The following is a 15,261-nucleotide window of genomic DNA, read 5'->3' on the forward strand; positions in this document are numbered from 1 at the left end:
ATTTCTATTCGTGAACCAGTTAGAGAAATCCAAACCAATACACACTTCTACCTAAATTCGTTTAACTACTATTTGTTCATAAGTAAGTAACATATTTATATTAATTATATAAATTATTTAATATTGGTTGGCTCATGAATAATTCATCATAAGTGTTTTATTTAATTTGTAATAATAATTATAAATCGTGATTTAAAGATAAATTTTTTAAATAAACATTGACTACTGATTTAAGAATATCGAACTATCTGCAACCATTATATGGTTAAATTAACATTTTCTAAAATAAACTGGTTTAATATTGCATATAATTCTTAGCCAAAAAATTTTAATTTCATATTTGTATTTTTTTTTTTTTTTACAAAAATGTATTCTATTCATTTATTTACATTCCTATTAATCATCATAACGCTAACATCAGGATATGTCATTAAGCATTCAAAAAACAATGATTTCATGTCAGTAACTACAGATTTACCTAACACCACGCTGTCAGAATATATGGATCATTCTAGGGGCGATGAAAAACTATCGAAAGTAACACCAAATACTACAAATGAATCTTTTACCAAAACTTCAACAATATATGCAGTCAGTAACTATATAAGTTACTTATTCAATAAATACTTTAGTCACTGCAATTGTATGCCTCAATCAACAACTGTAGTAGGATCTTCAACTACAAAACCTGCAGACATCTCTACTCAATCAATGACCACAACTAGTATTACACATGATCCTCAGTCAACAACTGTAATAGGATCTTCAACTACAAAATCTGTTGACATCTCTACTCAATCTCTAACCACAACTAATATTACAAATGTTCCTCAATCAACAACTGTAGCTGGTTCTTCAACTACAAAACCTGCAGACATCTCTACTCAATCTATGATCACCACTGGTAGTGCAGATGAGCCTCAATCAACAACTGTAGCTGGTTCTTCAACTACAAAACCTGCAGACATCTCTACTCAATCTATGATCACCACTGGTAGTGCAGATGATCCTCAGTCAACAACTGTAGCTGGTTCTTCAACTACAAAACCTGCAGACATCTCTACTCAATCTATGACCACAACTAATATTACAAATGTTCCTCAATCAACAACTGTAGTAGGATCTTCAACTACAAAATCTGTTGACATCTCTACTCAATCTATGATCCCCACTGGTAGTGCAGATGAGCCTCAATCAACAACTATAGCAGGATCTTCAAATACAAAATCTGTTGACATCTCTACTCAATCTATGACCACAACTAATATTACAAATGTTCCTCAATCAACAACTGTAGTAGGATCTTCAACTACAAAACCTGCAGACATCTCTACTCAATCTATGACCACAACTAGTATTACAGATGTGCCTCAATCAACAACTGTAGTAGTATCTTCAACTACAAAATCTGTTGACATCTCTACTCAATCTATGACCACAACTAATATTACAAATGTTCCTCAATCAACAACTATAGCAGGATCTTCAACTACAAAACCTGCAGACATCTCTACTCAATCTATGACCACAACTAGTATTACAGATGTGCCTCAATCAACAACTGTAGTAGTATCTTCAACTACAAAATCTGTTGACATCTCTACTCAATCTATGACCACAACTAATATTACAGGTGTGCCTCAATCAACAACTGTAGCTGGTTCTTCAACTACAAAACCTGCAGACATCTCTTCTAAATCTATGATCCCCACTGGTAGTGCAGATGAGCCTCAATCAACAACTATAGCAGGATCTTCAAATACAAAATCTGTTGACATCTCTACTCAATCTATGACCACAACTAATATTACAAATGTTCCTCAATCAACAACTGTAGTAGGATCTTCAACTACAAAACCTGCAGACATCTCTACTCAATCTATGACCACAACTAGTATTACAGATGTGCCTCAATCAACAACTGTAGTAGTATCTTCAACTACAAAATCTGTTGACATCTCTACTCAATCTATGACCACAACTAATATTACAGGTGTGCCTCAATCAACAACTGTAGCTGGTTCTTCAACTACAAAACCTGCAGACATCTCTACTCAATCTATGACCACAACTAATATTACAAATGTTCCTCAATCAACAACTGTAGTAGGATCTTCAACTACAAAATCTGTTGACATCTCTACTCAATCTATGACCACAACTAATATTACAAATGTTCCTCAATCAACAACTATAGCAGGATCTTCAACTACAAAACCTGCAGACATCTCTATTCAATCTATGACCACAACTAGTATTACAGATGTGCCTCAATCAACAACTGTAGTAGTATCTTCAACTACAAAATCTGTTGACATCTCTACTCAATCTATGACCACAACTAATATTACAGGTGTGCCTCAATCAACAACTGTAGCTGGTTCTTCAACTACAAAACCTGCAGACATCTCTACTCAATCTATGACCACAACTAATATTACAAATGTTCCTCAATCAACAACTGTAGTAGGATCTTCAACTACAAAATCTGTTGACATCTCTACTCAATCTATGATCCCCACTGGTAGTGCAGATGAGCCTCAATCAACAACTATAGCAGGATCTTCAAATACAAAATCTGTTGACATCTCTACTCAATCTATGACCACAACTAATATTACAAATGTTCCTCAATCAACAACTGTAGTAGGATCTTCAACTACAAAACCTGCAGACATCTCTACTCAATCTATGACCACAACTAGTATTACAGATGTGCCTCAATCAACAACTGTAGTAGTATCTTCAACTACAAAATCTGTTGACATCTCTACTCAATCTATGACCACAACTAATATTACAGGTGTGCCTCAATCAACAACTGTAGCTGGTTCTTCAACTACAAAACCTGCAGATATCTCTTCTAAATCTATGATCCCCACTGGTAGTGCAGATGAGCCTCAATCAACAACTATAGCAGGATCTTCAAATACAAAATCTGTTGACATCTCTACTCAATCTATGACCACAACTAATATTACAAATGTGCATCAATCAACAACTGTAGCTGAATCTTCAACTATAAAATCTGCAGACATCTCTACTCAATCTATGACCAAAATCACTAGTTCCGATGATGAAAGTGAATCATCAGAAAACGATGATGACGATTTATGGGATATATATATATACATTCATCATGATATTAATGAATAAGTATTTGAATTTATTAACATTGTTCAGTAATAACGAAACTAGAGATTATTATTAGTGTTAGTGAGATTTGCATGAAATATTCAGATTGTATTGAGATGTGCAGAAAAAGAGTGAATTACATTTTGAATATTTGAATTGTTTGTTTAATTTTTAGTGTATAAAATGTATACTTGTGTTAGACTAAACTTGCAGCTCTAAATGTACTAAATTTTTAAATTACATTGGTAACTATATATATATATGTCTATTATCTATATGATATCTTAATATTGATGTGTTAATTTTATACCAAATATTATTGGTTTTCACACATCATTTTAATAATATAATTTGTTGTTTACATTTGATAATCTAAAGAATAAAAAAGTAATATGTTTAAGTTTAGATAGTTATATAACTATATTAAATTATTTAAATTAATTTTATAATAGAAAGCAAATATTCCTTAAATTTTTTTGATCAATTACCAAATTTATGTACAACCAATTTTTAAATAAAGTTTTGAATTTATAATTATTATTAAGTACATAAATTCCCACTAAGTCATAATATCAAATAGTAATTCACACAAAAAAATATAAATATGTAGTATTGTAGTAATATAGTGTACACATTTTGTGTGCATATATGCAATAATAATTAAATATTCAAGATGTATTTAACGTAGAAAAATTTATATCTCATAAATAAAAAGAGTATTTAATATTTTCAATCATGTTGTTATAATAAATATTAAAACAAGTTATTTTCATATATTTTTTAGACTAACAACTAAGTATAGCATACGTTAATTTATAATAATAAATATATCGAAATAATGTATTTCAAGAAGTAGTAAGTACTGTATCTAAGAGGATAATAATAAAGAAATGTCTTGAAAAAATATATACTTATTTATAATTTATTTATGTCATTTGTTAATTTTCACTTTGTATAAACAAAAAAAAAGTCATAATATACCTATCTCATACCTGTTTATACCTACTAGTTAAAATGAATAATAAAAAAATTATGAGTAATCATAAAATAAAATAAATAAAACATAATATTACGTAACATATTAAAGACCACTGACCTGTCACAAAAATATATACCTATGTTTAATCTGGTCGCCTTTAATTGATGTTCTCAAATAGGCATTAATTTCTTAATGTTTTGTTTATCTTACTTTTATTATTTCTATTATTTTTTTGTATTTTATAATTAAACATATAAGTATAATAAATTATTATGTTGATTTTTTTTCTTTTGAGCATGCAATGTAAATAAACAAAAGAAAATACCATTTAAATATGCTTGTTTTGAAAACATACATTTTGTCTTCGGGAGAAAAACAAATTATTTTGGTCATCTAGCAACTGGTATGGCGGTTTGAACATATATTATATTATATTATATACAATATCGGTAATTCACTGTAGTAGACAGGTAAATCACACGCTAGATGTCTATAGTACCGAATATGTGTATGATAGTGTATGATAGTACCGAAAAACGAATAATAATCCTTCACAATTACATACGCTCAAAACATTTATTATTACAACGCCATCTCTCGGCCACCTTTAAAAACAATATTTTGCTACCGCTTATCTGTATATTATAAAAGCATTAAAAGCCCAAAAGCTCAATGGTTCAACCTACCTAATGAAGAAAACGCTATAATAAATAAAATACAAGATGTTGCTAAATCACCCATCTACATCGGGCATTTCGGCATCAATCGCTCAATGATTTATCATTAAATTCGAATTTAACATATCAGATCAAAGACAAGGTACCTTTTGAAATCTACTAATAATTATTACACAGTGGAAAAAGCTCTCCGATTTTTATTTTAAGTTCATTGTTAGCGGCTGTTAAATCATAAAGACGATTAATTATTACTGCTGTAAATTCGTACCTATGTACGTATGTGAACACTTACTACTATACACAGTACCTACCGATACAAGAGTACGAGACAGTAAACTTACATCAATGGTGAGCATTAATTAACTGAAAAGTCAAGTTGAGGAATTTGTTTATTTTTAATTTTTTAACTTGACTAGTTAATTAATTTTTTAATTATTAATTAAGAACTTACTATAGTTTGATTTAACTGTTGAATTAATTTAGCTTTTTTCCATTGATTAAAAAATAATTTACGTATAGAGTAGAAAAATATTTCTATTTTTTTTTTGTTTTATAGTGCTTCATGGTTTTAAATAAAACTAATCTAATACTAAAATTTCCTTTCCGTATCTTGATAAAATTCTATAATTATGCATATACTTTATAATTACACGTTGTTAGTCAATTGACGCATAATATGTTAAAATATTATTATTACTGATAAATATTATGATATAAAATCGGCGGACAACTCATTTGAGATGTAGTGGTTTGACCCTATTTTAGATATGTCGCAAGGAGGTGCCGCGTGGACTCGATTGTCCTAGAGTCCTCGGATGTTTTGTGTGCAAAAGTTTTGCGTAGATGACATCATAGAGTGGCAGAAGGGAGGGGAAACTTCACGCTCGTTGTGACGAAGAAACCGTTTGCATAATAATAATTAATAATATTCAACACTATGCTGTCATATGCCCATAGATGATATATTGTACATCCGATGGTCGCAGTCATCATAATCATTCAATTGAAACCAATAGGTAATAGTAATAATATACTTTTTTACTGTAGGTATTCACGATAAAACATTTTTATACTTTTAAATTGTGTTTAACGGTATCGTATAATATTATACAGGTAAATCTATTGTTATTACGTTATATATCGTATATATATATATATATATATATATACATTTTTAAGAACGCTAATCTGATATTTCGAATATCATATCATAATAATGATACAATTTTTACGGTAACCTACATTTTTATTAACTTTAATTTTTTATGAGGCAGCACTTACCGGAAAATCGATTATGTGCAGCAAAGAGTTTTTGGCTGCTCCTTTCCTTTGCACGCAAAACGCTACAAAATCCTCATCCAACACTGACTTTTCGCGCAGCAACCTACAAATGAATGAATAATATTTTAACAAGTGAAATTATACAATAAGTCTATATCTATATTTATTATTATCTACTAATTCTATTACATGCATAAATATGTATTATTAAATAAATATAAGCTTATAAATAATTTATATGCAAATTTTCAGACATTCACTGTTTACATTTGTTAAGTAGGTACATTTCTCGTTACCTACTTAACATTATTATATTTACTAGTTTGCACTTATTAATATTAAAAACCATTGTATGTACTTACTCTTTAGCATGTCGGTGAACGTCTTGATAATCATTATAATGATCCCAGAAATTGGTACTAAATAAGCTACCTAAAATCAAAACAGTCAATGTTTAATATTAGTGAAATAGTGATAAATCACAAGAACATTTTGAATTTATACTATAAAAAAATCATTAGAAAGGTTATGGTTTTTCAGATATTCTATATCTGATACAATGATACACATTTTGCAACACAGTGTTAGTAAAAAATAATGTGTTAAGCTTTATGTTCATTAATTTTAATATTCTAAATGTATAAAATTTGAATTTATTAATTATTATTTTATACTAATATAGTAACTACTAGTACTATAATAAGTGTTGACAAATATATATTATAATTATAGAACATAATATAATTTCCGGGCCAAAATTTCTTGCATAATATTAATCATGTATATTATATAGGTATTTCGTTTTTGCATATTATATTCAATTGAATAGCAACTAATAAAAGTATTCTACAAAATTTCACTATTGTAAATTGCTAAAAAAAAACTGTAGTCAATAAGTTAGATTACTTTGTCAGGAAAACTTTATTAAAAAAAAAATTCAGATATACCTCTAGATCAACTAGTCAACTTTCAATATTTTTATTTATATTATATTGTTTATAAAATAATATCCCAGATCACATTTCTTTATATGTATTAGCCAAGACCAAACCACCCAACTGTTTCTCGTTCATTCTAATTCTTTACCAAGTTTTTAGTATTTTTTGGACAACAGAAAATATGTGTGTTAGAATATATATATATATATTACATAACATTTAATTAGAATTTTCTTTCTATTTATCAGTAAATATTTATAATATACTAAATGTCTCGCACAGTTTTGGACTTGTACAGTATTGAAACAATGAAATTGGCTAATCGATTATCGTATAGACTAAAAGTTATAATTTTATGTCAGTATATGGCACAGTATTTAGATTGTTCCTGAAATCGATAGATATGTATACAATATAATATTATGTTGCTATAAAGCAACAAAAAAAAAAGACCTATAGAATTTGGGTACTACTTTTTTTCGTAAAAGAACTTTTCGTATGGTTACCCTAGCAACCGATACATAATATAAATACATTACAAAAATAATGCCATAGCAATCACTTTTTAAAATTTTCCAATATTTCTAGCATCTTTTCTTATTTTTCTTTACGTAAAACCCTTATTGTTCTGACTATCTGAGTATTTCAAATATTAAAAAAAAAATTTAGCCAAATTTGTCTAGCCGTTTTCAAGTGATGTGGTTCCTAACGAGCAGCATTTTATATTTTTATTTGTATATTCGCGTAGATGCATGATGCTTTCAGTAATAGCTTAACACTCGGTATTCAAGAAGTATACAATTTTGATCGACTTTAATTTTATAAATGTACCTATAATATGAATGTCTATAGAAATAGAATAATTTTTACATTTTAAAATTTTTTGTTGACCAAAAATGTTTGTCGATGAATTATTGACTTTTGATTTAAATAAATAGTTGTTATTGATACAAATCTCAAATATTTAATTAATTATTATCAAATTAAATTAATTTAAATTATCACTAAGCGTTTAAAGCTTTGACGAATCATTTACTGCCACCCATCTGCACATCTCGATTGGTGTTACTATAATATACGCCACCGTAGATATTCACAGACAATTGTTACTATTGGATAATGGTTGTCAGGGAGATGATAGTGAGGGCGCATTTCGTGTGGCCAAGCGCAGTCGCTGTGACGCCTATTTTTTGTTTGCTCTACACGCTTGCGTCAGCTGATCTAGCCAAAAGACGTCGCCCAATATCGCGATTTTACGATATCGTTGTAGCCCACAGACCCACGAATTTTCAACCATCGTGATGTTATGTTATACATTTTATTGTTATTGTTATCATACTGTACATCACCCCTCCCACAATGAGACGTGTATTTGCGTTGTAATAATAAATATTATTTCTCGTTCACCGGCGGCGGTGGTTAGCGCTTTCTCTTTCTTGCACGCGACCAGAAAAATATATACGTCTATGATGCACCCATACCGTCCTAATACCGCGTCATGACAACGACTTACGACGACAATGACCTAATCATATACATATCACGAAAAAGAACCTACATGTAAAAATATATGCTGTTTATAATATATAGATAAGTCTATGAGCCCGACAATATGTCGATATTGATGTTCACATGATGTCATAGTAGGTACAAATTAGAAAAGTGTTATTTACAACAAATATATTACATAAATATGTGAATACCATAATAAGATATCTTAGGGATAAGAAATTTAAACTTACTGAAGTTTAAAAGTCTAACACGCGATCCTAATGGCTTGCGAATAAACCTTTTTTGTTTTTGACAATTTTCTTATAAACATTTTAGAAATCTAAATTTTAAAACTAAGCATGAGTTGGTTATGAAGTATAATCTGTGCACTAACTGCTCTTTCCTAATATTTACATACATTGATAAGTTACAATATTATATATTTATATTGGTGTTTGTGACTAATCTTCGGAAATTTCGAATTTTTACAACTAAAACGTTCTATATTTTCTTAAACCTTTTTAGTTCATTAAGTTTAAAAATTAAAATGTTCTTATAAATTTGTTTGTTATTTTGTTTAATGGTTGTTGGTTGTTTTTTTTATGTTAATTGTCAATAAAATAATGAAAGAACAAATAAAGTTTTAAAATTATAATACATATAATTATAAGAATTTAAATTATTTTTATTGCATTATTTTTTGTCCAACTTAAGTAAAGAAATAATTGGTCCATGACAAATCTCAAGTTGTTTATAAAATTAATACACAAAAAATATCAAACGCATTGGTAATTTTCTGTTTAATGATGAACTATTCTAAATTATACGGTCTCAAGAACACTAAATAAACGCTGCTTATATAATATTTATATTTGTTTAATTGATGTACTCAGAATCAGAGAAGATAGCTGTTTCTTTGTAACCCTTATAAACGTGTTTTAACGTAAGCATGAAGTTATCATATATATATATATGTTTTACTCATGTTTCTATTTAAACAATAGAATTACTAGGATGATATTATCTACAACGTATTACGTGAGCATTAAGAAATTATTATAATTTATCAATACATTTTTCTAGATTATTTATGTAAGTATTATGTTTATTAAGTTTTTGCAGTAGTGTTGTATATAACGATATGTTATAATTCTTATTATTACTAAAATATATTATAATATTAAATAATATACAGCCATACAGGCCTAAATATTACACAACATGGAATAACCATATTTGTGAAGTTTATTAACGAATGGAACGTAAAAATAATAGCTCATACAGCAAATAAATTATTTTTATATTAACATGATATCAGATTAATGTAAATATTAAGATATTTCACTTATAGTGATATCCTTGTAACATTATAGCAATAACTTAAAATAATTGTTCTACTATTTTTATTATTATGTTATTCCGATATTCAAAACAGACAAAACGAGATATTTTATAGTATTTATTGATATCATAACACAAATATATTACTAAAGCAATATTATAATAATATGCATATCTTCAATTCTGTATTATATTAATTCTATACTATTCTACCTAGGTAGCTAAGAAATAAACATCAAAGTTGAGAGCAAGACGTATGAAACCTGTACACGGAATACGAGTCACGAGACGATGTAGGGATAACATTCGATAACCCTCGTAAGCCTAATTCGGTCATTTTATATTCTCAACTAGGACACAGAGAGAGACTAATGAACCTTTGGGCATTGAGTATTGAAATTTTTCAGTTGGCCGATGATTATACACGCGGGCACGGTGCACGTTATAGTGTTTTTGATTCCGATTACACGCGAATGGGTCGTATGGTATTGTAGATCTCACTATTCACTAGTAGGAGTAGTCGTGTAGGTAGGTTATACTAATCGTGTTGGAAATTATGATACGTGACTCATCTGTATCGGTTATTGTACTTCGACAAGACATAACGGATGTTATTCCATGAAATTAAATATAGTTTAGATCCTACACGTATAGGTAGGTACATAAATTATTACAATAACGAAGGTTCCAACATTATGTTGGACCTTAGGTCAAGGGCAATTCGTAAGTATTGTCTAGGAAAAAATAAGCCTTATTTACACAATTATACCCAATGCACATATACTACCAATATATCATACGTATGAATATGTATTGATAATGCTATCAACAATTATGTAAGAGCATAAAATAATTTCACATGCACCTTATTCAATTCATTATATTTTATAATACACCGTCCACACGCTTTCTACTATATCGGTAACATTATCCTTATCCTGCTGTCCAATGAGCATATTCGATTTGACGGCGGTCCTGTTACCTTTCTAGCTGACACGATTTGAACTCTGACGAGACAAAATTGACTTTCCATGTATAATACAATATTTAATAGAAATTTGCCAATATCGATACATTAGGATAACGGTAAATCATATTTGATTGTTTATGAAAGCTTTCTATTTTAAATGATATACAACTGCTTTAATTAACTGAAAACTTTAACCACAACGTACTCTTATGAGTATAAACTATAATTCAAATTATATGATATGTCATTACAATTTCTCAGTACTAAAATAATTATTTTTAATCGGTTATGTAAATTATTTAATATTTTTCTGTTGTAAATATAATTCATAGCTATTGAGAGGAAGAATATTGTCCACTGCAGAGAATCAATTATGATTGTAATAAGTATAGTAAGACGTAACTGATACAAACAAATATCCATACAAATTATAAAATTTCACTTTTTGTGTAGTTATTTTAACACAAATTTACTGTCTATCTATAAAATATTTAAAATCCTTATTATATGTTATTTCAATGCATAATCATATTGGTTTTTAAAATAAAATAATACAAATAACTCAATTTTATGTTAAATATATTTTTTAGACAAAAATACTATTGCAATATCATAGTATAAATGGAATAATTAATACATATAAAAAAAGATTGTTCATTCAATTATTATAATAAATATAAAAATTTAAAAATTAAATTAAATACAGTTCGTTACATATAATATCAATACTTTATCGCTAATAAAGTTCAAATAAAAAAAGTTTCAATAGTAGTTTAATAAAAGTTTATTTTTTGGGGTATTCATAAACGATAAACTTTACTTAGACCATAGGCTGAGTTTAACGATAAACCTCTGTTTTATAAACTATAGACAAATACTAGGTTTAATGCTGGTTTATTATAAAAATCACTGTTATCTTATTATCATTTAATTTAATTAATTAATGTTTTAAAAATTTGAGCACTATATACCTAAGAAAAATGGATATTGCTAATGCACAAAATGTTAGACCCATAAGGAATTTAAGAAATTTGCATTTTAGACAACGGAAAATATACAAAATTCTTAAAAATTCATATATAGAACTTACAAATAATGAATGTCGCAAAAAATATCGGTTTTCAAAAGCAGAAAGCTTACATATCGTACATAAAATTCGATTAAATATTTAAATTAATAAAATAAATCTATAGTTCAACGTCTAATTCCCATTTATCGATGCATCCGTTATATTGGTTCCGTAATCAGCATAATTTTAGTGGTTAGAGAATAGCGAGTAAGGGGTAGGGTAACGTAAAGATAATGTTTTATTATTAACATATAGATGTACCTATGAATAACACAAAAAAAAAAATTAGATGAGTGTTGAACCTTAAAAATGGGCCCACTGAATATGGTTAATCTCAACTGTTTACGCGTTCGTTGTTACTGTATAATGTATTTATATACACTAAGTTGGTAGTTAATATAATTATACAGTATATACACTTAAAGTTGTTTGGTATCATATAATTGAATATAGCTCTGTATATAATTTAAAAGTATACTTATAATAATTATTCCAATAATCGGACAAAATTAAATGGTAAAATATCATGCGACAAAGTGATAACCGTATATACTAACATTTTAGAAACGATTTCTGTTTTAATCCCAACGGCATGCAATCCATAATCCGTCAATATATATTCGACAATAATAATTGGTCACACTTTATGAGGTAAAAAATAAAAACAACACACACACAAACTGAAATTTTAATTTTAAATCAATCGCAAAACATGCTCACTATTATAAGACGCGAAGACGCACAACACTGCGATAATTCACGATAGACGTATACGTAGTTTATGTATACAAAAAAAATTCCGACTACACCTATATTAGCTATATATTATAAAATTATTGTATATATATTTATATTTTAATTGTCACAGATATAACGTAAAGTGGCCTGTGCCCGGTGGTAACATGGTCGGTACGCACAGAATATACACGTTTCTGTAATGCGTAATATTTTATTATCTACGACGGCGTTTCGAACTTGGTACGATAAAACGCAAACGAATGACCGCGGCGATGGTATTGAAGCGGCGTCTCGTGTACACAATAATATAATAACGGACACGACCACGTGCGCCGGCGAACAAAACGTGTCTAAAAAAAAAATTCGAAATGTGCGGTCGTCGCGTAGCTCGCGTGCGCCTATCCATCCAATCCTATCCTTTATTGAAATCGCCTCAAAAGCGATGGCGATTTTTGCTCTCACTCTCAACGATGAGTGCCACCGGTTGGGATAGGTCCCCAACTCGGTCGATTCTCACACGCGCGCACTTTACATTATTGTACTCGTACCTACTACATGATATCGGCTCGTGCAATAACACGATAGCGTGCTATTATCTGTGTAGTTATTACTTATTTGTTGTTGTTACTTGTTGTTATTATTATTGTTGTTGTTATTTTTTATTATTATTGTTATTGCCGCCGGTGTCGTAGACCTTATAGTCATATCATATGGATATAATTGTGTACACACGACTCCCGACAGCGTAACATAACCGTAATATAACGACATCGCCAGGATTTATGTGTGATTATCCGACCGACCCAATAAAGGATTACGTCAGTGGCTCAACCATTAATTTTTTAAGGGAGAGGGTCCAATACTCGATAATAACTTTTTTTTTTAATTTGGTCCCCACGCAGCACGGCACACACGAATATTACATACTTTATCACTAACAGATTAGTCATTACTTGTAAACATTATGTTTTATGTAGGCGAAAGGTTAGCTGTTTGTAATAAATTCCAATTTATGTGGTACCTACATGGCTACATATATAGGATATTTAAGATAATGTTTTATGAAATTACTTGTTAAGTACTTATTGTACTTGTACATATTCAAATAATAATAATTGTTAAAAGTTTATATTTATTTTTGTGGCATTATATTTGCTAAGAGACCTAGAAAGGTATCACAATTTTGATTATAATATATCCGTTTATGACGTATTTTGTATGGTATTCGGTAAAAAAGACCAATAAAAATTAACACGGAAACAAAGAACAAGAAAAAATATTTTAATAGGTATATATAAAAAAAATAAATATATTAATTGATTATGAAGATTAAAAATGATTATTTATACACGTTTACACGAAAAATATATCAAATTATTATTATTATTAATCATTAATCAATTAATGATAATACCATATTATAGGTAATTTTACAAGTGTAAAAAATAAAAAATTTAGCGAGTTGCTGGTAAAATTTTCTCTTTAATAATATACAAATAATAAGCTACTTTTTTCACCTCCTTTATTGGATTTAAAAGTTTCCATTTCAAATGTATTTAATAAATTGAAATATAAAAATTCATAAAAAAACTACATTTAAAAAAAAATACATTTATATTTCAATATTTTAAAAAGTGGGCAAGTGATGATAATCGCTCTGACGGGTATCATTGTATACGAAAAACGATTCTAAACGGAGATGATTTGTCAGTTAATGATAATTAGTTGGATATATTATATTATTACCTATATTTAAATTGTAATATATCGTTATTTTACGCGATTTCGTAAAAAATTAAATTTCATACACTCATTAAATGTTTTCTATATTTACGCTGGACTTTTTTTTTACAATTACTTGAAGGAAAACTTATTGATAACCTTGTATTAGATTTTTGAACTTTAAGTGTAAATCACAAACATTTTATGAATTTTCAACTTCAAAATGTGGCTAACGATTTTTGATTTTTTTTTACTACGATAAGTACAACTTATAATAAACCTTGTATTAAATTTTAAAGTTTTTTTGGATAGCGAAATTTTTTTTATCGGCATTTTAAGAAAAAAAACTTAGAAAAGTCAAAAATTTCAATTGTCTATAAGTAGCTTAAAAAAGGTCAAAATATTTTGAAAATTTAATCGTAAATAAATAACCATAATATAAACATTTGGTGAAAATTTCAAGTATTTACAATGATTCGTTTTTGAGTTACATCAAAATCAAAAATTCGATTTTGTCAAAAAGTGGTTATGCGTAAAAATTCCTGTTTTTCCGTTATTTTTTCAGGGTTTTCCCCGACGCTTTTGAAAACTACTGGAAATTTTTTACTTTTGACCCCCCACCCCCCAAATTACCAACTAGATGAATTTTCCCTATTCAAAGAGAGGCTGAAGTCAAAAATCAAAGTATTTCTACTACTCCAAAACATGATGACAGACACAAAAATAAAAAAAAATAAAAAATAAAAACACACATCATTGTAAAATCAATACATTCATCACTCCGTTCAGAATCTAAAATTATATTAAATATTATAAATTTTTCTTAAAAATTAGATACCGACGGTTATTAAGAGAATATCAGCGTAGTATATGTTGTCTCACTCTATAATCCACGTGCAATATAGCAAATTTTACGTTCA

At 28.4% G+C, this 15,261-nt stretch overlaps 2 protein-coding genes across 3 annotated transcripts in view; one reads left to right on the plus strand and one right to left on the minus strand.

The window, feature by feature from the left end:
- Positions 1-15,261, minus strand: part of LOC132922659 (rho GTPase-activating protein 20-like) — a 220,929-nt gene that overhangs the window by 148,629 nt on the left and 57,039 nt on the right. Inside the window, exons 1-3 of one of the 2 annotated variants that reach the window (XM_060986288.1) lie at positions 12,439-12,527; positions 6,435-6,504; positions 6,073-6,175 (exon numbers count right to left, since the gene is read on the minus strand). In XM_060986288.1, coding sequence (XP_060842271.1) covers positions 6,073-6,175; positions 6,435-6,504; positions 12,439-12,484 — 219 coding nt within the window. In that variant the 5' untranslated portion in view covers positions 12,485-12,527. Of the gene's footprint in view, positions 1-6,072; positions 6,176-6,434; positions 6,505-12,438; positions 12,528-15,261 lie in introns of those variants that run through there. The other variant, XM_060986286.1, reaches the window with a different exon arrangement.
- LOC132921723 (location of vulva defective 1-like) lies at positions 271-3,354 on the plus strand. Its single transcript, XM_060984895.1, has 3 exons — positions 271-850; positions 1,391-3,082; positions 3,311-3,354. Exons 1-3 carry the CDS (start codon positions 367-369, stop codon positions 3,352-3,354), a joined length of 2,220 nt encoding a protein of 739 aa, XP_060840878.1. The 5' UTR covers positions 271-366.

This window comes from Rhopalosiphum padi, chromosome 2 (assembly GCF_020882245.1).
Source record: "Rhopalosiphum padi isolate XX-2018 chromosome 2, ASM2088224v1, whole genome shotgun sequence".
NCBI classification, from domain to species: domain Eukaryota; kingdom Metazoa; phylum Arthropoda; class Insecta; order Hemiptera; family Aphididae; genus Rhopalosiphum; species Rhopalosiphum padi.

Excerpts from the sequence above, each read along its gene's own strand:
- LOC132921723 (XM_060984895.1), top strand. The coding sequence starts at position 367 with ATGTATTCTATTCATTTATTTACATTCCTATTAATCATCATAACGCTA. Across the intron at positions 851-1,390 it reads TCAATCAACAACTGTAGCTG|TATCTTCAACTACAAAATCT; the intron begins GTTCTTCAACTA and ends CAACTGTAGTAG. Across the intron at positions 3,083-3,310 it reads CACTAGTTCCGATGATGAAA|TGTATAAAATGTATACTTGT; the intron begins GTGAATCATCAG and ends TTTAATTTTTAG.